This window comes from Hordeum vulgare, chromosome 3H (assembly GCF_904849725.1).
Source record: "Hordeum vulgare subsp. vulgare chromosome 3H, MorexV3_pseudomolecules_assembly, whole genome shotgun sequence".
Taxonomy (NCBI): Eukaryota; Viridiplantae; Streptophyta; class Magnoliopsida; order Poales; family Poaceae; genus Hordeum; species Hordeum vulgare.
Window position 1 is genome coordinate 343,069,249 of NC_058520.1, and position 24,842 is coordinate 343,094,090.

General features: G+C 46.0%; 1 protein-coding gene and 1 pseudogene across 1 annotated transcript; both read left to right on the forward strand.

The window, feature by feature from the left end:
- Nucleotides 1–209: 209 nt before the first annotated feature.
- On the forward strand, nt 210–1,877 carry LOC123441747 (annotated as a pseudogene).
- A 2,495-nt stretch (nt 1,878–4,372) lies between these two features.
- On the forward strand, nt 4,373–6,422 carry LOC123443810 (leucine-rich repeat extensin-like protein 4). The gene has a single exon (XM_045120343.1). The coding sequence runs from the start codon at nt 4,450–4,452 to the stop codon at nt 6,226–6,228; it is 1,779 nt and encodes a 592-aa protein (XP_044976278.1). The 5' UTR covers nt 4,373–4,449; the 3' UTR covers nt 6,229–6,422.
- The last annotated feature ends 18,420 nt before the right edge of the window (nt 6,423–24,842 follow it).

Genomic DNA, 24,842 nt, shown 5'->3' on the forward strand with positions numbered 1-24,842 from the left:
CCAACTCCACCGCACGACCCCATCTTGTCCGCACGCGTCCGTTTGGGGTAGAACGAACGAATACCGTGGCCCAACGTGCGAACCCAAACGGAGAAATGTCCGGATTTCGTCTGTTTTCGACCCATCCCCGGCAAAACTTGCACCCAGTTTGGGGGAAACGAACATCCGCGGACGCGCTCGCCACACGCCCTTGTCCGCCCGTGGCCCGCATGTCGGGGACACAAGAACTCCCAGAAATTCCAACGCCTCCACCCCCTCTCCCGCCCCGCCCCGCCGACAGCGCCGCCGCTATTCTCCGCCACCTCATCCCCCGCCCGTCCATAGCAAACCCCGTCTCGCCATGGCCGCCACCACGCCCGCGCTTTCGCCGTACTCTGGGCGTCGGTCGGAAGAGATTTGTCCATCGCCGTCATAGCCGACGGTAGAGTGGATACGACCACATGCGACGTACCAAGACAGTCACGGCAGGTTCCGACGAGTGCTCCAGAGCGGCCAGTAGTCGGCCACCAACCACCCCTGCATCGAGGTGACCATCGCGGCCTCTTTGCCACCACGAGCGCAAGGTGTTCGATACTTTGCCCGCAAAGGTATGGGCAGTGGTGATGAGTTTTTTCTTCCACCACTTCATTTATTCACCGGATGATTCTCGTCCAATGATGAAGATATTGTGGTGGCTACGGTGATGGTTCACGACCACATTCAACGGCAGCTTCCTCGGTACAAGGGTCACTCCCTGGCCGTGCTCTGAACCTGAACCGCAACAGGGAGAGAGGCCAGGCCCTGCTCTATGCCGATTACTTTGCGAACACACCGCTCTTCAAGCCGGATAAATTCCGTCGCCGTTTTCGTATGGCAAGGCATCTATTCAATCGTATCCGAGAGGGAGTGGTTGCTCATGGCCCATACTTCCAGTGCAAGACGGATGCCATTGGCAAGCTAGCATTCTCCACTTACCAGAAATGCACCGCGGCCATCCGCATGCTTGCATATGGAATTCTAGGCGATCTGGTGGATGAGTATGTGCGTATGAGTGAGACAACATGTGTGATGTCAATGTACAAGTTATGCCATGCTGTGATCGAGGTGTTTGGCCCTGAGTACTTGAGGTAGCCAACTGCCGCTGATACAGAGAGATTGTTGGCGACCAACACAACTAGAGGCTTTCCAGGCATGCTTGGCAGCATAGATTGTATGCACCGGGAGTGGAAGAACTGTCCATTTGCTTGACAGGGCCAGTACAAGGGGCATGTCAAAGCGTGCACTGTCATATTAGAAGCGGTGGCTTCGCAGGATCTTTGAATATGGCATTCTTTCTTCGGCATGGCAGGTTCTCACAATGATATCAACGTGTTGCAGCGTTCTCCAATCTTCGCAAGGCTTGCAGAAGGCCACTACCCCCTGTCAACTTTGAGATCAACGGCCACCAGTACAACAAGGGATACTATCTAGCTGATGGTATATATCCTCGGTGGTCAACTTTTGTGAAGACAATCACGGACCCCCAAGATCAGAAGAGAAAGAAATCTGCCCAAATGCAAGAGAGTGCTAGAAAAGATGTGGAACGTGCTTTTGGTGTGCTTCAATCCCAATGGGGTATTTTTCGAAACCCTGCACTGTCATGGGATAAAAGGAAGCTTTGGGAGGTGATGACTGCTTGTGTGATCATGCACAACATGATCGTCGAGGACGAGCGTGATGACAGTATCTTCGACCAAGGATTTGATTATCAAGGTGAAAATGTTGAGCCCCTCCACCAAGAACCGACCACGTTTCAACAATTTGTCCAGTTCCATCGTGAGATGCGTGATTGTCACACTCATTTGAATCTTCAAAATGACTTGGTTGAGCACATGTGGAAACATATTGGCAACCAATAGATGTATCGGTTCATTTTATGTTCATTGAAGACAATTTCGATTTGATTGTAAAACTATTTTATTTAGAGACAATTTTGTTGGGTTGATGTACAAAATTGTTTTGATACAAAAATATGGGCATTTTAAGCCCTCGCGGACAGGATGGAGCAAAAGGATGCGGCCGCGCGTTGGGCGCACGACCACGCATCTTAGGACAGTTCCAGACACGATCACATCGTTCTACACAAACGGATAGAATCCGGACAAAACGGACGTCCGTTCGGGATCGTACGGTGGAGTTGGCCTTAGGCCTCGTTTGGTTAAGGGGGATTGGGGAGGTTTTGAGAGGAAAATCCCCTCGGGGGGGGGGGGGGGGGGGGGGGGGCAGAAACCCCACAGATCCTCGGGCGTCCATTTGGTAGGAGGGGTTTGCTTAGCCCAATCCCCTCCGTTCCCCTTCAATCTCTTCCTATCTATGTGTTTCAAAACCCTCCTCGGAAGACTAATGAAAGCAAAACCCTGCGGATTTGAGAGGATTGGATGAAACAAAGGGATTGACTCAATCCCCTGAAATTCCTCCCTCTCAAAACCTTCCCGATACCCGTTAACCAAACGAGGCCTTGGGGGAATTTTCTTGCCCGCCGATCTGCAACAAAATCAGGGCGGAGCGGGCAACCCACACGCACTTGAGAATGAATGAACGAATGATGATATCAAGGTGCCCAGCGAGGAGACTAGCAGGGAATGCTGCGTTCGTCGTGATTGGTCGCACACAGCCAGCCGGTGGCCACTTGATTCGACTCATTTGGTTTCGCGTAAGGTATGATGATGATAAATTGATAACGATGTTGATGGTGGTGGCAGCGTGTGGGCCCCGCTCACATGCAAGCAAGCAAACCTCTGCTCTTGCTCTTTCTTGTCGTTGTTGACATGTAGGAGTAGAACCCCACGAGAAGAGAAATCTTAAACCAAATCGCAATCCTTCTTCCTAGTTGTTGATTCCGCCCGCAATCATCACCGTTAGCAACGGCAACATGCATCGTCTCGTCCAGTTTCAGCTCCCGTTTTCTTCTTTGGTTTGATTTCATACACTACTTGTTTTCGAGCAAAGGCGGTCTTCCATGTTTCCGCTCGCTCTCAGTTTCTTTCCATCATCCATCCTGCGCAGCCAAGCGTATGAACTACTGGCAAGCAATGACATTACCGATGCTAACACTAGTTAATTGTGGTCAGGAATGACGAGCTAGTCACATATACAGGCTGCTCCCCGTGTTTCAAGGCTAAAATGGTGGGCTCGCTCAAACGCCTCCAATGACTATAGGTATACTACCACTCCATTACTTAATGTCGTCATGATGAGAAGAAACGAACAAAACAGTCTGAAAAGCAAGGTGTACCACGAGTAATTCGCTTCTGAGCACGGGCTCAGATGCTCCCGCTGACGAAAAAAATAAAAAGAAATGCTAAAAATTTCAAAAAGTTCCATTTTTTTTTGAGTAGTAGACAATTTGATGTGCAAGGTCCGCTCTAAATTTCATATCATTTAGACATTCGAGCATCTCTCAGCAAAAAAGACAAATTGGATCAAAAAAAATTGTAAACAATGAACCTTTTTCATAGACCCAGATTTTGTCTCTTTTGTTGAGAGCGCCTCAGATCCTCAAATGAACTCAAAATTGAAGCGGGCCTCGCGCATCTAATTATCTATCACATCAAAAAATTGGATTTTTTTGAATTTTTTTTGTATTTGTTTTAATTTTTTCTGTCGGCCCGGGTGCAGATGCACCCGAGAGCCAAAACGCCCCACCCGTGTACCACACCACAGCCAAGAAAGAACAATATATGTAGTACTTCCTCCGTTCCTAAATATAAGTCTTTTAAGAGGTTTCACTAAAAGAACTATATACGGATGTATATAGACATGTTTTAGAGTATAGATTCATTCATTTTGTTCCGTATGTAGCCCTCTAGTAAAATCTCTAAAAAGACGTATACTCCCTCCGTCCGGAAATACTTGTCCTAAAGATGAATGTATCTTGACTTATTTTAGTTATACATACATCCATTATATCTATTTTTAGGACAAGTATTTCCAGACGGAGAGAGTATTTAGAAACGGGGGGAGTAGTATAGATGATTAGTACTATCATGATTAGCCGGTCGGCGAAAATCAGAATAATTCGTCTGATGGTTTATTTGCTTGGAAATACTGTTCGTTGGATTATTACGGTGGAGGGAGAAAACAAAGGGCCTGCTAGCTAGGTGTGGATTCCCACTAAGCGCGTCGGCGTTGTCTCGTCGGAGTGGAATGGATGCTCTGCACGTTCATCAAACGACCCGAGGACGTAATGGAAGGCAGCTCCTCTTCCAGCTGCCAGTTGATCCGCTGGAGCGTAGCGTTGGTCCATCACGCGCACACGCAACCAAGACCAACCAAAACCATCCCGCCATCGCAGCCGTCCGGTCCAATCACAAGCGCCATTATTCTATTCCTGCGCCGCGATTCCGCCTCCCCTGCTCCCCCATATGAACCCACCCCCCTCAAACCCATGAACAACCCATCCACACACACAGACACAGCCCGCCGCGGGCTATGCCTATGCGTAGACAGACGGCAATGGCGACGACCACCATGAACATGAAGCCCCTCCTCCTCTTCCTCGCGCTGCTCCTCGTCCCGCACCTCGCCGCAGCCACGCCCAGCCATCAACGCCGGCTGCTCGAGACCCACGGCGCCGACGACGGCAGCGACGTCTTGGTGGACCCGTCCTACGCCTTCGCCAACCCGCGCCTCCGCGACGCCTACGTGGCGCTGCAAGCCTGGAAGCGCGCCATCCTCTCCGACCCGCGCAACCTCACGGGCTCCTGGTCGGGCCCCGACGTCTGCAACTACTACGGCGTCTTCTGCGCGCCGTCCCAGGCGGACCACTACCTCACCGTCGTCGCCGCCGTCGACCTCAACCACGCCGACCTCGCCGGCCACCTCCCGGAGGCGCTCGGCAGGCTCGCCGACCTCTCCGTCTTCCACGTCAACTCCAACCGCTTCTGCGGCCTCGTCCCGTCCTCATTCCACACCATGCACCTCCTCCACGAGCTCGATCTCAGCAACAACCGCCTCGTCGGCGCCTTCCCCGACGTCGTGCTCCGCCTGCCCAGCCTCAGGTACCTCGACCTCCGCTACAACGAGTTCGAGGGCCCCGTGCCAAGCGAGCTCTTCGACCGCCCGCTCGACGCCATCTTCATCAACTCCAACCGCTTCCGCTTCCAGATCCCCGACAACGTCGGCAACTCGCCGGCCTCCGTCCTCGTGCTCGCCAACAACGACTTCGGCGGCTGCCTCCCGGCCTCTGTCGCCAACATGTCCCACACGCTTAATGAGATCATACTCATCAACACCGGCCTCAAGTCCTGCGTTCCCCCGGAGCTAGGCATGCTCACCGCCCTCACCGTGCTCGACGTCAGCCACAACCAGCTCATGGGAGCCATCCCCGCCGAGCTCGCCAACCTCCACAGCATCGAGCAGCTCGACCTTGGTCACAACCGCCTCACCGGCAACGTGCCGGAGGGGATCTGCCACCTGCCGCATCTCCACAACTTCACCTACTCCTACAACTACATCACCGGCGAGCCGCCGGTGTGCATGCACGTCAAGGCATTGGACGATCGCCGAAACTGCATCCCGAACCGCCCTGACCAGAGGTCAATCGAGCAGTGTCAATTCTTCAACAGCAACCATGTCAACTGCGACGCCTTCAGGTGCAAGAAGTTCGTGTTGCCGTCGCCGCCACCTCCTCCGCCATCCCCATCCCCATCTCCACCGCCACCTTCACCACCGCCGCCATCGCCTCCTCCACCAACCCCGTCTCCTCCACCACCTTCACCTCCGCCCCCGTCCCCATTACCCCCACCTCCGTACTACGAGGTCTCACCTGAGGAAAGGTACCTCTCGCCGCCACCTCCAGCGTACCAAGAGCCGACAACGCCTCCCCACTACGAGGTGCCAGCTCCCTACTACGAGGTGTCACCGGAGGACCGGTACCACTCACCGCCACCCCCGGCTTACCAAGAGTCTCCACCTCCACCCCACTACGAGGTGTCGCCGGAGGACCGGTACCAGTCACCGCCACCCCCAGCTTACCAAGAGTCTCCACCTCCGCCATACTACGAGGTGTCACCGGAGGACCGGTACCTGTCGCCGCCACCGCCAGCCTACGAAGAGCCGACAACGCCGCCACACTACGACCTACCAGGGTCGCCCAACTACGAGGTGTCACCAGAGGACCGGTACCTCTCGCCTCCACCACCGGCGACGTGGAAGCTGCCGGCCTACGACTACTCGTCGCCGCCTCCACCGGCTGCCGGACAGCCATGAAGTTGATTCTTTTCGGGATTTTTTTTCATACATTCTGATCATATACGAGTTTGCTGTGGTGAAACAATGCCGTTAATATCCTTGGTGTGTTTTTCTTCTTCTTCTTCTCTCCTTCCATTAATTTGTTCTTGTTTTACCTTTGTGAATGAAATACTATAGAAGATCGATAATGAAACGTTTCATCATTCATTTCATTCCTCTGTGGATAGATTCAAGGAAATTGTTGTCATCTTGCCGTTGCCAACAACTCATTCAATCACTTGACAGGAATAACAGCTAAGAGAGAATCTGAAGACTCCAAAATGAGTTTAAGCATGGCGGAGGCCGTTGTACCATCTGAATAAGCTGCCAACGCACCATGATGTGAGACGGTCGATTTATGACGCGTTGCATAAGAATGCGCACCTGCAGGTGGGTCCGCCCGACATGGCGAGCGCTAGCTGGATAGGACTTTTTCCACGGCCAGCTCAAGGTCAAGCGATCTTTGACACTCACGCTCAGCTTCTCTCTTGGAAAATAAAATCAACTGACAGAGAATTCCTTATTTAACACTGGTTTAGATTTATTTATCTTATTTAACACTGTAAAAAAAATTCTTTCTTATATAACACCAACACTAAATTTTGTTCTCTTTCTAACATTTCAGTCCATTTTGACCATTGGCGATCTTAAATGGTACTTCCTCCGTTCCTAAATATAAGACCTTTTAAAGATTACACTATGGACTACATACGGATGTATATAGACATATTTTAGAGTATAGATTCACTCATTTTGCTCTGTATGTAGTCTATAGTGTAATCTCTAGAAGGTCTTATATTTAGGAACGGAGGGAGTACGTGAGAAGATGATTTTATCCGTAATAAAGTTGTAACCAAAATTCATCATATACAAAGTAGTTTAAAATTTGGGCAGAGCCTCCCCTATAGTTTTATGCATATCAGGGTCGCACAATTCACATATACATATATTTCAACAAATAGTATTCAGATTTGCACATAAACATCCACACTCATATCCAAATACGAATATATCACGTACAACATATCCAGGTTCACATACATCGGTCCAACATCAAGTTCACATCATATGAGCAACACAAAAGGATTGTCGTCATATCCAGGTTCGCGTACATAGTCCAAGTGACCAAAGCTTCACATACATGAGTCCACACAATATGACATGAGCAGCAATAGAAGTGACTTTAACCAAAAGAAATGAAATTTTGTTCACAAGCTAAGCCTTCTTTTGCTTTTTGTGCTCATTGAAGGGCTGATTGGATTAGTCCTTTTGCTTCTAGTGCCCATTGCAGGGCTGTCAAATGGCACCATAGCACAAATTCCATCGTTTTTAGCAAGCTCCATCTTCTTCCCCTTCGCTGATCTACACCTGTACATGTATGGCAGCAGTAATTTGAGAGCAAATAACGACATGAACTATGCATTCTATGTGATATTAAAATTCAGAATTAGCAAAGATCACCTTTTACACCGTTTTTTCGTTTTTCTTATTTGTAGTCTCCAAAGTTTGGCTATGTTTTCCCTTCTTCTTGGTTGTAATTTCTAAGCTTTGGCTATGAATTAGATGAATACACACAAATGAAACTCATATTTCATTTGGCACTAATCAAACTCAGTTTTCGTTTGCAAAAAGGATAGGTGTAGTATTGTTAACCTTGGTGGAAAATACATGGCTGCTGGTGCTTCATCACCTCTTGGCACAATGAATGACTCGGCTGATTTGGTAGTCTTCCTCCTCTTCTTTGGTGGTTCTGTACATGAGCAATAAGAAAGTAGTTCACATGCATAGTTGATTACAAAATAGTAATGCAAGAAAGTAGTTAATATGCAATAAGAAAGTAGAATGCATAGCTGATTACCTCACATCCATTAAAGCAACAATGTCATCTTTGTTCCCCTTCTTGCACTTGTTCCAATGGTGCCCGTATTCCTAACAAATAGGGCATAAGTGCTGGCCACTTTGCCTCCTTTTCTCAGCACAACCCTTATGCCTCTCTATTTTGGGCCGACCAGCTACGACTTTTAGCGAGGGTGGATGCATGAAGAATCCATGGTTAGATTCAGGCCACTGGGTCTTGTCATACATAGTAGGGATTAGTTGGCCATAAGCTGCTCTAAACTTGTCAACGGAGCAATACGAGTCCACAAAGTTTTTTATATGTGCATTGGCAAGTGATGTGACGAATGATAGAGCATGTGTGCAAGGAAGACCAGAAACTTGCCATTGTCTATAAGAACATGTGTTGTCATGCAAGTTAACGACAAACCTAAATACGTTGCCTCCCAATTGAGTAACTTCAACAACTGCATTGCTACTGATATTACATTGAAATCTCAAAGAAATCTTACCCCTTTGGACATGCCCATGTAGCCGGTCCTGAAGCTACTGCCGAGCCGCTCGCCAAGCCACCCCCACCCGCTGATGCCGCACACTGGCTAACCCCTCCGGCGTCGCGCCTTAGTCGGTCCCCTCCAGCGTCGCGTCCTAGTCGGCCCCCTCCGGCGTCGCGTCCTGGCCGGCCCCCTCCAACGTCGCGCCCTGGCCGGCCCCCTCCGGCATCGCGCCCTGGCAGGGGCCATCCAGGCCGGGGCACTTTGGTGTCGCGCCCTAGCCGGATCCATCCGGCATCGCGGCCTGGTCGGTCCCCTCCGGCACGGATCCATCCGCGGCACCGCCGCCATCCATCTCGCTAGGGTTTGGGTGAACGAGAGAAAGGGTGGGTTGGGTTCTGTCGCGGGAGAGAGGCGTCGCTCGGGGGTTTCTCTCCTTTCTCTTCTTTTTTTCTATGGACATGGACAATTTCATCAGTGCAAGTTTACTTTAATGGCGTGGGCTAACATAATGGACATAAATATTAGATAAGGCAAAATATTTACACTCGGTGATACATAAGGATGAAATATTTCTTCAGTGTTAAATAGGGAACCAACATTTAAGATAGTGTTATATAAGGACTTTTCTCTATAACTTAACCTTGGCTCTTGACTTTATCCTGTCTTGCGGGGACTCGCTAAACTATTGCATCCTACGTAAACACCAATGTGCTTACGTGCATAGGACTTCCTAAAAGTAGGGGAAGCGCATGGTACCACTAACAAGTTAAATGTGTGCATTGCACGTATGGGAAGGGCATCTCCAAACACGACTGAAGTCGGATTTAAACCCTAATGTTGTATAGCTCGTTAAAAATGAACCTTGACCTTCAAATTCCTGAAGTTTGTATCCTGTCCTATGAAGTCCCGGTCGTTTTTGACCATCCAAACGATGGGATTACTGCTATCCCACAAACAACATCGCCAGAAATTGACACGTTGACAGAGGCTGGGCTTGCGTTGGTTTTTCCCTTGAAGAGGAAAGGGTGATGCAGCACACGAGCAGTAAGTATTTCCCTCAGTTTGAGAACCAAGGTATCGATCCAGAAGGAGGGTCTCGTCAAGTCCAGAGTATCTGCGCAAACACAAACTAGCTTGCACCCAACTCTTCAAAGGGGTTGTCAATCCCTTCAAGATTGTTTGCAAAGTGAGATCTGAAGGTGGAAAGTGCAACGAAGTAAAAAGTGTAAGGCTGAAAATATGGTGTGGAGTAGACCCTCGGGGCCATAGTGTTCACTAGAGGCTTCTCTCAAAATAGCAAGTATTACGGTGGGTGAACAAATTATTGCCGAGCAATTGATAGAACCGCTCAAAGTCATGATGATATCTAAGGCAATGATCATACATATAGGCATCACGTCTGAGACAAGTAGACCGATACTTTCTGCATCTACTACTATTACTCCACACGTCGACCGCTATCCAGCATGCATCTAGTGTATTGAATTCATGACGAACAGAGTAACGCTTTAAGCAAGATGACATGACGTGGAGGGATAATCTCAAACCAATGATGAAAACCCCATCTTTTTACCCTTGATGGCAACAACACGATGCGTGCCTCGCTACCCCTTCTATCACTGGGTGAGGTCACCGCACAATATGAACCCAAAACCAAGCACTTCTCCCATTGCAAGAATCATAGATCTAGTTGGCCAGACAAAACCCACAACTCAAAGAGAATTACAAGGATATGAAAATCATGCATAAGAGAGATCAGAAGAAACTCAAATAAGATTCATAGATAATCTGATCATAAATCCACAATTCATCGGATCTCGAAAAACACACCATAAAAGAAGATTACATCGGATAGATCTCCATGAAGATCATGGAGAACTTTGTATTGAAGATCCAAGAGAGAGAAGAAGCCATCTAGTTACTAGCTATGGACCCGTAGGTCTATGGTGAACTACTCACGCATCATCGGAGAGGTCATGGTGTTGATGGAGAAGCCCTCCGTGTCCGAATCCCCCTCCGACAGGGCACCAGAACGTGCCCCAGATGGGATCTTGCGGAGACAGAAGCTTGCGGCGGCGGAAAAGTACTTTCGATGATCTCCTGATTTTTTTGGGATTTTTAGGGAATATATAGGCGCAACCCCAAGGTAAGGGGATGCTCAGGGTGCCCAGAAGCCTGGATCGCGCGGCCTCCCCCCTGGCCGCGGGGTGGAGGCTTGTGGGGCCCCTGGGGCTCCCCTGCCTTGGCTCCCAAGCTCCCCGATCTTCTTCCGTTCCAGAAAAAATCTTTTCGGGGATTTTCTTCCGTTTGGACTCCGTTTCAAAATCTCCTGTGAAAGGGGTCAAAAACATGAAAAAAAACAGGCATTGGCACTTGGCACTGAGTTAATAAGTTAGTCCCAAAAAATAAATAAAAGGCATGCAAAACATCCGAAGTTTGACAAGATAATAGCATGAAACCATCAAAAATTATAGATACGTTGGAGACGTATCAAGCATCCCTAAGCTTAACTCCTGCTCGAACTCGAGTAGGGAAGTGATAAAGAAAGAATTTTGATGTGGAATGCTACCTAGCATAGTTGTCCTTTGCAACTTCTTTCACGTGACATGAATGTTCAGATCCGTAAGATTCAAAACAATAGTTTGCTATTGACATGAAAACAGTAATACTTCAAGCAAACTAGCAAAGTAATCATGAACTTTCAAAATAACAAGACCAAAGAAAGTTACCCCTACAAAATCATATAGTCTGGCTATGCTCCATCATCCTCACACAACTAATGTAAATCATGCACAACCCCAGAATTGGCCAAGTAATTATTTTCGCACTCTTACTTTCTCAAACTTTTTATAACTATCACGCAATACATGAGCGCGAGCCATGGATATAGCACTATAGGTGGAATAGAATGTGGTGGAGATTGTGAGACAAAAAGGAGGAGATGGTCACACTGACTCGGTGTATCAATAGGCTATGGAGATGCCCATTAATAGATATAAATGTGAATGAGTAGGGATTGACATACAAGAGATGCACTAGAGCTATAAGTATGCGAAAGCTCAAAAGGAAAACTAGTGGGCGTGCATCCAACTTGCTTGCTCACGAAGACCTAGGGCAATTTTGAGGAAGCCCATCATTGGAATATACAAGCCAAGTTATGAAGATTCCCACTAGCATATGGTAGTGACAAAGCAAGAAGCTCTCAGTCATGAAGAACATGGTGCTAACATGAAGCACAAGTGTGGAAAAAGATAGTAACATTGTCCCTTCTCTCTTTTTCTCTCTTTTTTCATTTGGGCTCTTAGGCCTTGCTTTTTTCTCTTTTTTGGGCTCTTTGATCTTTTTTTTATTTCCTCACATGGGACAATGCTCTAATAATGATGATCATCACACTTTTACTTACTCACAGCTCAAAGATCCCAATGATGATGACTCCATAGGAAATGCCTCCGGCAGTGTACCGGGATGTGCAACGATCTAGCATGGCGTATGACGTTGAAACATCTCGCTAGCTATCTTACGATCATGCAATGGCAATATGAGAGTGACGGCACAAGTCATGAGACAGAACAGTGGGAGTTGCATGGCAATATATCTCGGAATGGCTATGAAAATGCCATAGTAGGTAGATATGGTGGCTGTTTAGAGGAAGGAATTTTGTGGGTTTGTGCACCGGCGAGAATTGCGCGGCACTAGGGAGGCTAGCAATGGTGGAAGGTGAAAGTGCATCTATACCATGGGCTCACATTAGTCATGAAGAACTCACATACTTGTTGCGAAAGTTTTTGTTAGTAATCGAAACAAAATGATAAACACATACTCCGAGGGGATGGGTTGGTAGGTGTAAACCATCGCGCGATCCCGACCTCAACACAAAGGATGACAATCAATAGATCAATTATGCTCCGACTTCCTAACATAGCGGTTCACCATACATGCATGCTACGTGAATCACTAACTCCAACACAAGTATCTCTAGATTCACAACACCCTACTAACATAACTCTTAATATTACCGAATCCACATCTCAAAACTAATTGAGAGGAATCGAAACTTGTCTTTCTACTCAATGCACATGAAGATGGAGGTTTTTGCATCCTCTTTGGGTACCTAGCACATTTGGGACTACTTTCATAGCATAAGCCAACTACCAAATCACACACCGACGTTCTCTACAAGATATAAGAGAAGCACAAGAGCAAAAGTATCTAGCTCAAAATATATAAGTGAAGCACTAGAGCAAAAGTATCTAGCTCAAAAGATATAAGTGAAGCACTATGAGCATTCTAGCAAAATCATGATGAGTGCATGTCTCTCTCTCTCAAAAAGGTGTGCAGCAAGGATGATTGTGACACAACAAAAAGAAAAGACTCCTATGATACAAGACGCTCCAAGAAAAACACATATCATGTGGTGAATAAAAATATAGCTCCAAGTAATGTTACTGATGGATTGAAGACGAAAGAGGGGATGCCTTCCCGGGGCATCCCCAAGCTTAGGATTTTTGGTGTTCTCGAATTTGGCTTGGGATGCCTTGGGAATCCCCAATCTTGAGATCTTTCCACTCCTTATCTCTTTGTCCATGAGAACATCACCCAAAACTTGAAAACTTCACAACACAAAACTTAAACAGAAACTTGTGATAACATTAGTACAAGAAAACAAACTACCACTTCTTTTGGTACTGTAGCAAACTTGAATTCCATCTATATTATTGATGGGATACTGTATTCTCACTTTTCCATGGCTACTACCCCCCGATACTAACCATAGTTTCATCAAAACAAGCAACCAACTCAACAAAAACAGAATCTGTCAAAAACAGACCAGTCTGTAGCAATCTGTATACTTCGTATACTTCTGGTACCTCAAAAAATCTGAAAAATTACAAAGGCCTGGGAAAAAGCATATCAATCAGAAGCAAAATTAATCAACTCAAAATCTCTTTCTGAATAAAAATGAAAAATCATCTCGTGAGCGAAAAGTTTCTGTCTTTTTCCAGCAGGATCAAACAACCATTACCAAGACTAGTCATAAAGGCTTTGCTTGGCTCAAACACAAAAGAAACACAAAAAACACAATCACAATAGAATTATGAAAGTGTGGATGCAACAAAACAGAAAGAAAAAGATAAATTCATTGGATTGCCTCCCAACAAGCGCTATTGTTTAACGCCCTTAGCTAGGCATAGAAGCGATAGAATCACGTATCGTCGTCTTTGGTGCTCAAACCATAAATGGCCCTCATCATGGATTCATAAGGCAATCTTATTTTATTTCTAGGAAAGTGTTCCATGCCCTTCCTTAAAGGAAATTGAAATCTAATATTCCCTTCCTTCATATCGATGATAGCACCGATAGTCCTTAGGAAAGGTCTACCAAGAATAATAGGGCATGTAGGATTGCAATCAATGTCAAGCACAATGAAATCCACGGGTACATAGGTCCTATTTGCAATAATAAGAACATCATTGATCCTTCCCATGGGTTTCTTGAAAGTAGAATCAGCAAGATGCAAATTAAGAGAACACTCTTCAATCTCATTAAAACCCAGAACGTCACATAAAGACTTTGGAATCGCACAAACACTAGCACCCAAATCACATAAAGCATTGCACTCATAGTTTTTTATTTCGATTTTGATGGTAGGTTCCCACTCATCATGAAGCTTTCTAGGGATAGAAACTTCCAATTCAAGTTTCTCTTCAAGAGATTTTATCATAGCTTCGACGATATGATCGGTAAAGGCTTTGTTTTGGCTATAAGCGTGTGGAGAGTTCAACATGGATTGCATCAAAGAAATGCATTCAATCAAGGAGCAACTATCATAATTGAATTCCTTGAAATCCACGGTAGTAATTTCATTACCACTCAAAGTTTTAACGTCTTCTACTCCACTTTTAATGCTTTTAGCATCAAGATAGATGGACTCTGAATCATTGGTGCATTTTTCAACCAAAGTGGATTCATATCCAGCCCCATAATCATTAGGTTTCACACAAGAAAACAAAGATTCAATGGGAGTCACGCCAAGCACTTTAAGATCTTCGTGATTCTCATCACGAGAACACGCCTTTTTAAGCCATTCATGTCTAGCACGAATTTGGGCGGTTCTTTCTTGGCTCTCAATCATGGAAACACACATAGCTTTCAAAGTTTCATCCATGTTGGTTTTGGGAGGAGCACATCTAAGTTTCAAAGCATCAACATCACAAGAAATTCTATCCACGCTCTTAGCCAAATTGTCAATTTTGAGTAGTTTTTCCTCTATGGACGCATTGAAAATCTTTTGAGAGTTGATGAACTCTTTGATATTACTCTCTAGATCAGAGGGTAATCTATTGTAATTTCCATGAGTATTGTTGTAGGAGTTGGCAAAGTTATTAGAGGAGTTACTAGGAAAAGGCCTAGGAACATAGTTTCCTCTAAAGGCATTGTTGTTGCCAAAGTTATTCCTACCAACAAAATTAACGTCCAAGCTAGCGTTGCTACTCGCAGTCAAAGAAGACAAAGGAATATCATTAGGATCCAAATGAGCACTTCTACTAGCAACCAAATTCATTAATTCATCCATCTTAGCACTCAACGAGTTAATTTCTTCTATAGCGTGTACCTTCTTACTAGTAGGTGACCTTTCAGTGTGCCATTGAGAATAGTTTGTCATGATGTTGTCTAAGAGCTTTGTCGCCTCCCATAACGTGATTTCCATGAACGTTCCACCTGAGGCGGAGTCCAAGATATTTCTAGAAGCCAAATTCAAGCTAGCGTAAAAGATTTGAATAATCATGCAAAGGCTCAAGCCATGAGCGGGACAATTTCTAATCATTAATTTCATTCTCTCCCAAGCTTGTGCAACATGTTCATGATCAAGTTGCTTGAAATTCATGATATCATTACGGAGAGAGATGATCTTAGCCGGCGGAAAATACTTGGATATATAAGCATCTTTGCACTTATCCCAAGAACCGATACTATTTTTGGGCAAAGAAGAAAACCAAGTTTTTGCGCGATCTCGCAACGAGAAAGGAAAAAGCTTCAATTTAATCACGTCATTATCCACATCTTTTTTCTTTTGCAAATCGCAAAGCTCAATGAAGGTATTGAGATGGGATGCGGCATCTTCACTAGGAAGGCTAGAGAATTGCTCGTTCATAACAAGATTCAGCAAAGCGGCATTGATTTCGTATGACTCCGCACTAGTGGCGGGAGCAATCGGAGTATTAATAAAATCATTATTATTAGTATTCGAGATGTCACAAAGTTTGGTGTTTTCGTTCATGGTGACTTCAGCAAGCAAGAAAACACACAGGCAAACAAAAGCAGGCGAGAAAAATGGGCGAACGAAAAGGCAAACAAAAAAGGCAAATTGGTGAAGTGGGGGAGAGGAAAACGAGAGGCAACTGGAAAACAAAGTAAATGCAAGAGATGAGTTTATGACACCTACTTGGATGAGTTCTTGACTTGATCTTCCTCCACGACAACGGCGCCACAAATTCTTCTACTATCCCACAGACAACATCGCCAGAAATTGACACGTTGACAGAGGCTGGGCTTGCGTTGGTTTTTCCCTTGAAGACGAAAGGGTGATGCAGCACAGGAGCAGTAAGTATTTCTGTCAGTTTGAGAACCAAGGTATTGATCCAGAAGGAGGGTCTCGTCAAGTCCAGAGTACCTACGCAAACACAAACAAGCTTGCACCCAACGCTTCAAAGGGGTTGTCAATCCCTTCAAGATTGTTTGCAAAGTGATATTTGAAGGCGGAAAGTGCAACGAAGTAAAAAGTGTAAGGCTGAAAATATGGTGTGGAGTAGACCCTGAGGGCCATAGTGTTCACTAGAGGCTTCTCTCAAAATAGCAAGTATTATGGTGGGTGAACAAATTACTCCCGAGCAATTGATAGAACCGCGCAAAGTCATGACGATATCTAAGGCAATGATCATACATATAGGCATCACGTCCGAGACAAGTAGACCGATACTTTCTGCATCTACTACTATTACTCCACACATCGACCGCTATCCAGCATGCATCTAGTGTATTGAGTTCATGACGAACAGAGTAAAGCTTTAAGCAAGATGACATGATGTAGAGGGATAATCTCAAACCAATGATGAAAACCCCATCTTTTTACCCTTGATGGCAACAACATGATGAGTGCCTCGCTACCCCTTCTGTCACTGGGTGAGGTCACCGCACGGTATGAACCCAAAACCAAGCACTTCTCCCATTGCAAGAATCATAGATCTAGTTGGCCAGACAAAACCCACAACTCGAAGATAATTACAAGGATATGAAATCATGCATAAGAGAGATCAGAAGAAACTCAAATAAGATTCATAGATAATCTGATCATAAATCCACAATTCATTTGATCTCGACAAACACACCGCAAAAGAAGATTACATCGGATAGATCGCCATGAAGATCATGGAGAACTTTGTATTGAAGATCCAAGAGAGAGAAGAAGCCATCTAGTTACTAGCTATGGACCCGTAGGTCTATGGTGAACTACTCACGCATCATCGGAGAGGTCATGGGGTTGATGGAGAAGCCCTCCGTGTCCGAATCCCCCCTCCGACAGGGCACCAGAACGTGCCCCGTATGGGATCTTGCGGAGACAGAAGCTTGCGGCGGCGAAAAAGTACTTTCGATGATCTCCTGATTTTTTTGGGATTTTTAGGGAATATATAGGCGCAACCCCTAGGTCAGGGGACGCTCAGGGGGCCCACAAGCCTGGATGGCGCGGCCTCTCCCTGGCCGCGGGGTGGGGGCTTGTGGGGCCCTTGGGGCTCCCCTGCCTTGGCTCCCAAGCTCTCCAATCTTCTTCCGTTCCAGAAAAAATATTTTCGGGGATTTTCTTCCGTTTGGACTCCGTTTAAAAATCTCCTCTGAAAGGGGTCAAAAACATGAAAAGAAACAGGAACTGGCACTTGGCACTGAGTTAATAAGTTAGTCCCCAAAAATAAATAAAAGGCATGCAAAACATCCAAAGTTTGACAAGATAATAGCATGAAACCATCAAAAATTATAGATACGTTGGAGACGTATCAATTACCTACATGCCATGGAATGGACGGGATGGATGGGCTACGTAGAAAGATATGTGTGAGCCCCATTTGTCAGTCAGGGAAATAAATTGCAAACGGAAGTACAAATGCCCACATCATGATTTCGAACTCAACAACCCGAACATGGCTGCAACACCTGCAAACCAACCTAGCAAACGAACTGTAATGTTAAATGAACACCTAGACATGTATATATTCCCGAAGTGAAAAGAGAGCTGATGTTAACTCGCATGCGGGCGTAGTGGAAATGAGTTGCAACTCGCGTCCGACGGGGTGACGACGTGACACTATCGAGACAGAGCTCGTCAGCCTGTGCAACAGGCCAGCAACATGGTGGAGACGAAGTGGCAAACAAGGGGTAAAAAAACTCATGCTCGGGCGATTGCATTGGCATAGAAGACGAGCAATTTGTGCTCGGGCTAGACTTCTCACCACCTCGTCGCTATGGTACTGCTTCTTTTCCCAATCACCAAAGCATAGGATGTGGTGATACAACACCGCTTGAGATTAGCACCTTATACCAATGAGATTGGGTGTCTTCTTGCTTGGTTTGGTCCAGGATATTCCGCGCCTTCCGTCGTTGCAGCTCTGAGCTCTATGCGCAACATATTTCACCCTCGCATACATACCCATGCACTCAAGATTAAAAACACTTCCGCTTCTGAGTGTGTGGAAGAGTGCACAACGCGGAGCCCAATAGAGTGCACCGTGAGCTCGTGGTCTGCGCCTCCGCGAAGAACCTCCCTCCAGCATGGGAGGAGAGGAGATCAGTGAAGTCGTGGCCATGTCCATGTCAGCGCCACAGCCGTGCGTGTAGGACGCAGTGAAGAGGAAGGCGAGGGCTCCCGAGCGAAGGACGAAGGCATGCGCGGAGCCATGAAGGTCCCCGTAGCTGTGCGCCGAGCTTGAAGGAGAAGATGGCAAAGTGGGACCCACATCATTAGTTTGGTCAAAGTCAACTATCCCAACCTCATGGAGCCACGCCATTGAATAACCTCCTCAAAATGCCCTAAGGTTCAAAATGACCGGGATCGGCAATGTGAGGGTACCGATTTCAGGGATATAGACATGAGGGTTCGTTTGAGTCGAGCTATATAATTTCAGGGTCTATTTCAGACTTTACTCTCCAAGCACTTACCCTCAAAATAGCCCGCATAATTTGTGACTAAGAGGTCCGGACGTTGGGGAGTGAGCTACATGCCGGCCATTATACTAATAGAGTTAGACTAACTCAAATGATTCGACCACGTTTGTTTTGATGTAAGGGACACAAAACGTGACCCAACGGACAGGAGGAAATGAAAATTTGTTCCTTTTTATTTCGCTTTTAATTCATCCCTTGTTCGAATTGGGATCACGTTTGCGTCGAAATGGATAACCAGCAGATGGACGGACGAGCGCCCTTGTTTTCCCGTGACACGTACGTCATAGGTACATACGCCCCTTTTATCTTCTAGTGCTCCTCGCTTCACCTCTCGCCATCAACGCCGCCTCGCGCACCCATTTTCTCCGGTCGTGTTCCTCGCCTTCTTGAGAGGCCGCCCAAATCACTACCAGCCTCATGGATGACACACTCAAAGCATTTCGGAAGAGTGTTTGCTAGTGTTCATGGCTCTACTGGCGCGGAGAGAAGCTATGGTCGCCGACGATGCTGATCGACCTCAACACCTTCCGTGAGGCGCTGCATAGCCGCACGACACTGTCGACGAACACCAACCTTGCCTGCTGCCTATGTGGGGTAGCTCAAGGTGCTCTTCCCGTCCGCGTCTCCACCATGATCGCAAGGTTTTCAAAACTTTGCTCACAAGGTACCATGGATAGTGGGGATGAGTACTTTTTCCACAACTTTATTTTATTCACGGATGATTCGTCCTCGGATGACGAAGACATTGTGGTGGTTACATTGGTCATAAACGACCACATTGCTAGGCAGCAACCCCGGTTTAGGGGATCAGTCCCGGGTCATGCTCCGGCCTTGAACCACAATAAGGAGAGCGACCACACCGTGCTCTATGCTAATTACTTTGAGAATGGCCTGCTCTACAAACCACATAAATTTCGTCGCTGATTCCATATGGAGAGACATGTATTCAATCATATTAGGGAAGGTGTGGTAGCATAGGACATACTTTGAGGGAAATGGGATGCCCTTGGCAAGCTTGGATTCTTCTCTTATCAGAAATGCAGTGCGGCTATCCGCATGCATGCATATATAATTCCATGCAATCTTGTGGATGAGTACGTGCATATGTGTGAATCCACATGCCTCCATTCTATGTATAATTTTCTGCAGGGCTGTGGTGCCAGTGTTTGGCCCTGAGTACCTGAGAGAGCCAACTACTGATACAAAGAGGTTATTGGCAATCAATGCCGAGAGGGGCTTTCCGGGCATGCTTGGTCGTATAGATTGTATGCACTGGAAGTGGAAGAACTGTCCATTTGCTTGGCAGGGGCAACACAAGAGGCATGTGAAAGGTGTCACTATCATACTAGAAGCGGTGGCTTCACAAGATGTGTCGATATGACATTCTTTCTTTGACTTGGGTGGTTCTCAATGTGCTTCAACGTTCTCTAGTGTTCGCAAGGCTTGCAGAAGGCCACTCCCTAGAAGTCAACTTTGAGATAAATGGCAACCATTACAACAAAGGATACTACCTAGCTAATGGTATCTATACTCAGTGGTCAACTCTTGTAAAGACAATACCCAATCCACAAGGAGAGAAGAGACACAAATTTGCCCAAATGCGGGAGAGTACTAGGAAGGATATGGAGCGTGCTTTTGGTATGCTTCAATCACGATGGGGCAACGTTCGCAACCCTACACTCACATGGACACCAAAAATATTTGGGAGGCAATGAATGATTGTGTAATCATGCACAACATGATTGTGGAGGATAAGTGTGCAGACAACATCTATGACCAATTTTCAAGGTGAAAATGTTGAGCGAGAGAATCAACAACCGGCAACCTTTGAACAATTTACCCAATTTCATCGTGAAATGCGCAATTGGCATATTCATATGCAACTCCAGGATTGCTTGATTGAGCACATGTGGACTCACATTGGCAACCAATAGATATATCGACTCATTTATGTTTCATCTATTCAAGACAGTTTTGATTGGGTTGTAAAGCTATTTGATTGTGTTTCTATTTGAATATGGAACTATTTTGTTTGTAAAACTGTTTGATTCTGTTTTTATTTGAATATTGAATTACTTTGTTTGCAAAAGTATTTGCAACGTTTGGTTTATAGTGGTCATAATCCTAGGCCTTTTCCTGGTTGTGGCGGACTACATGCGTCCTTACGTTGGACACACGACCAACAACTCCAAAAAAACATGAGACGTCGTCCCGTTATCATACACAAAGGGACGAAATCCACACATGTTGGAGTTGACCTTAGAAATGGGCTAGAAAAAAGTCGAATAACACTTGACCCGACTAGCAGCAACCCGCGTAGGTGGTCATGTGGTTTGAGATAGCAGCTCATCTCTCGCCCACTGCCGAGTCTCGAGTTGATTTAGGTGTGTTCTTTATTGTGTTCTACTATCCAGTACATGGACCGATAAACACGTATATAATTTTGCAGATCCTTTGTGTTTAGTTTTTAAGTCATTATGATTGATAAAGGAAAGTTACTGTTGCAAAATTACTGAAAAATGAAGAGGACTGTGGACATTGCATCCCTTTCTTAGACATGTTATGAAGATATGGAAGAAGGCTATTCCTGCTGTGGCCAAAGAGAAAATCGATGAACTTGTGTGTACGCGAGAAAGCTTCTTTTATGCAAAACTAAGCCTTTTACGCAAGCACTCATGTTATATAAAAAATGAGGCCAACCCGGGCTAGACTAGCCTGTTGACATTTTTTATAAAAGAAAACTCCGTGAGCACCAAGTGCTAGAGCCGAGACTCGAAGACTCGTGGGCTGGCTGCAAACTCCCATGCCAAGCCAACTAAGCTACGTTCACGCTCAACACTCGTGATATGAAGAACTGCCACGACGAGATGGCGCTCTTGCGACTATGAAAGCGACGGCTGGGCGTGCGCCGTTGCCGCCTTAGTCTCCGGCCTCCGACCTCCGTTGCGGCCACCGACACGGAATTTGATCTCCCTGCGGCGTTCTCTCCCATGACAGACTCGGCCCGTCCTATCTCTCGGTTCCCCGAGTGATGTTGTTGTCACGAACCTCCATGGTGGTCACCACTCCACCGTCGTTTGTCATTGCTACAACACCCGCTCCTCTCCCACCGTCTGTGTTGATCCTTCATGGTCTTCGTGCTGTGGTCTCCTCCGCTTCCCCGAGTTCACGTTGAAGGTCCCTTGCTTGTGAGTTAGATTCTCCACCCCTTTCGTCACTGGCTTCTACTGGCTATGTGGGAGCATCCATGAATACCAAGGCATGCTCAACATCGAGGGCTCCAGCTGCTGTTAACAACCCATCAGCCGGCATCCACCCTCGACCATGACCACAACCCCCAACCCACAGATTTAGGAAGGACGACATGTGTATGAAGGCCTTGCTCACGCCGTGTCCGAGGCATGCGACAACTACCTCGGCCCCAATGCCCATCGCTCCTGTCGGGCTTGCTGGTGCCACCTCGAATGTGATGCCGTCAGTGCCTGTCCTGCTTGCTGGTGCCGCCTCGGATGTGCTGCAACAAGACCTTGTAGCCGTGGCCAATGGCATCGATGAGGACAATGCATAGGATCTGTAGTGCATCATTTTTGGCAGGGGGGATGAACTAACCAGTGTGCCTCGATCTGTATTGTGGATATTTGCTGGTGACGACGATGAAGACAATGAAGAGGATCTAGATCCCTAGACACCACTGGGTACCAGCAAGGCCCTCGAGTCGGGCGGGATGTGCGTGGGTATGAGGTGGACACCAGTGGGGATTGTCAGGAGGTGCTTCCGCGGTGCAGCCCTCGTGTTCTGACGTTGTCTCCATCCCCCAAAATGGCCCCATTTCCCATCCCCACTTGGCTTTAATGTATATGTTGCACGTGCTTTGCTTATGGGCACTACGCGGCTGATCGTAGAGATCCTCTATGGTGCCCTCGTTGTATGGAGAACGGTCACCGTGTGCATGGATGCCGCAATCCCTCGTGTCCTTTAAGCTCACTGGCATGCCTTGCCATGACGCATGTGTCTCACCTCACCTCCCTGCAACGTCTTGCTCATGCTTCATTTGAGGGTCCGATGAAATCCAAGCTCCCCTCCAAGGCACTTCACCATGGGTCATGTGGGTCAATTATCTCTGCTTTTGCTAGTTTGACAAACCAGTCTGAAGTGCTTGTGCAGTCCGCTCTAGCAGATCAAACTACTCTGCTGGAAGGCCGTCTCACACGTGTTGAAACTTTTTTGGAGTGAGCTGAGGCTGCTCTAAGTGGACTCTTCGTTGTGTCGGCGATGTTTAGATTACTCTGACGTCACATCCTCCTTGTGCAAAAGGTGTTTGCTCTGCAGAGGACAAATGGGTGGAATGATGAACCACGAGTATAGGGGGTCAACCATAGTCCTTTTGATAAGTAAGAATGTCGAACCTAACAAGGAGGAGAAGGAAATGATAAGCGGTTTTTAGCAAGGTATTCTCTGCAAGTGTTGTAAGTAACCATGATAGATAGTTTTGTAGCGAGATAATTCATAACAAGTAACAGGTAACAATGTAAAAAATGCGCAGCAAGATGGCTTAATCCTTTTTATAGCAAAGGACAAGCTGGAAAGTTCTCTTATAGAAAGCAAAGCGCTCTCGAGGACACATGGAAATTGTTGTGTAGTCATGGTCATCATGTTTCGGTGATTCACGTTTGCTACTTTGATAATGTGATATGTGGGTGGACCACTCCTTTGGTGTTGTTTTTACTTGAACAATCAACCCACTTATGATTACCCCCACTCACAAGCATCCGAAACTACTAAATAAGAATTAAGATAAATCTAACCATACCATGAAACATATGGATCCAAATCAGCCCCTTACGGAATAACACATAAATTAGATTTTAAGTTTGTGTCACTCCAGCAACCCATAATCTACCTATTACTCCACTATGTCTTCCCATAAGCCCAAGTATGGTGAAGTGTCATGTAGTTGACGTTCCGATGACACCACTAAAGGAAAAGCAACATACATATAATCAAAGTATCAAACGAATACCAAAATTACATGATTACTTGTGACAAGACTTATCCCTACTCAGAAAGCATGTTCATTTTCAAGATCAAAGAAGTATTGAATATCATTAATTATCTGAACATAGAATATTCCACCAAATAAACCAACTAGCATCAACTACAAGATGCAATCAACACAAATAGAAACCCATAGGTACCAATCATAGGTTTTTAGACAAAGATTGAATACAAGAAAATGAACTAGGGTTTGAGATGATATGGTGTTCGTGAAGATATTGATGAAGATTTGTCCTCACACGAAGGAGGAAGGGTTGGTGATGATGATGGCTTCGATTCCCCCCTCCCGGAGGGATGTTTCCCCGACAGAATCACTCTATCAGAGAGATAAAGTGATCCAGTCTAGGTTCCTCCTCGAGACGGCGGCATTTCATCCCAAAAATGTTCCTCTTATTTTTTCTAGGTCAAAACCCTTCATATAGAAGAAGATGGGTAGAGGAGGACGCCTGTGGGACCCCTAAGTTATCAGGGCGCGCCCACGGGGGTCTGTTGTGCATTGTTGCCCTGTGGGCAGGTGGTGGGCCCCCTTTGGTACTTATTTACTCCAATAATTCTTATATATTCCATAACAATTCTCCATGATGTTTCATGTCATTTGGAGTCCAGAAAATTTCCAACTTTTCCATAGCCTTTCAGGTCGAGAATTCCAGTTGCCGGTAATATGCTTATTTGTATAAACCTTGCAAAATAAGAGATAAAAGGTATAAGTATTGCATAATATAGTGAAATAATTCTTTAAAACATTATAATATCAACAGGAAACCATGATGCAAAATTGATGTATGATTCCCCCAAGCTTAGACCTCGCTTGTTCTCAAGCGAAAACCAAACTCGATAACAATGACTCATATGTCTCCAACGCATATATAACTTTTTATTATTCCATGCTGTTATATTATCAATCTTGGATACTTTATATGCATTTATATGATGTTTTAAATAATTTTTAGGAACTAACCTATTGACCCAATGCCTAGTGTGAGTTCCTATTTT

What these genes read in the sequence shown, in the direction of transcription:
- LOC123443810 (XM_045120343.1), top strand. Translation starts at nt 4,450, where the DNA reads ATGCCTATGCGTAGACAGACGGCAATGGCGACGACCACCATGAACATG.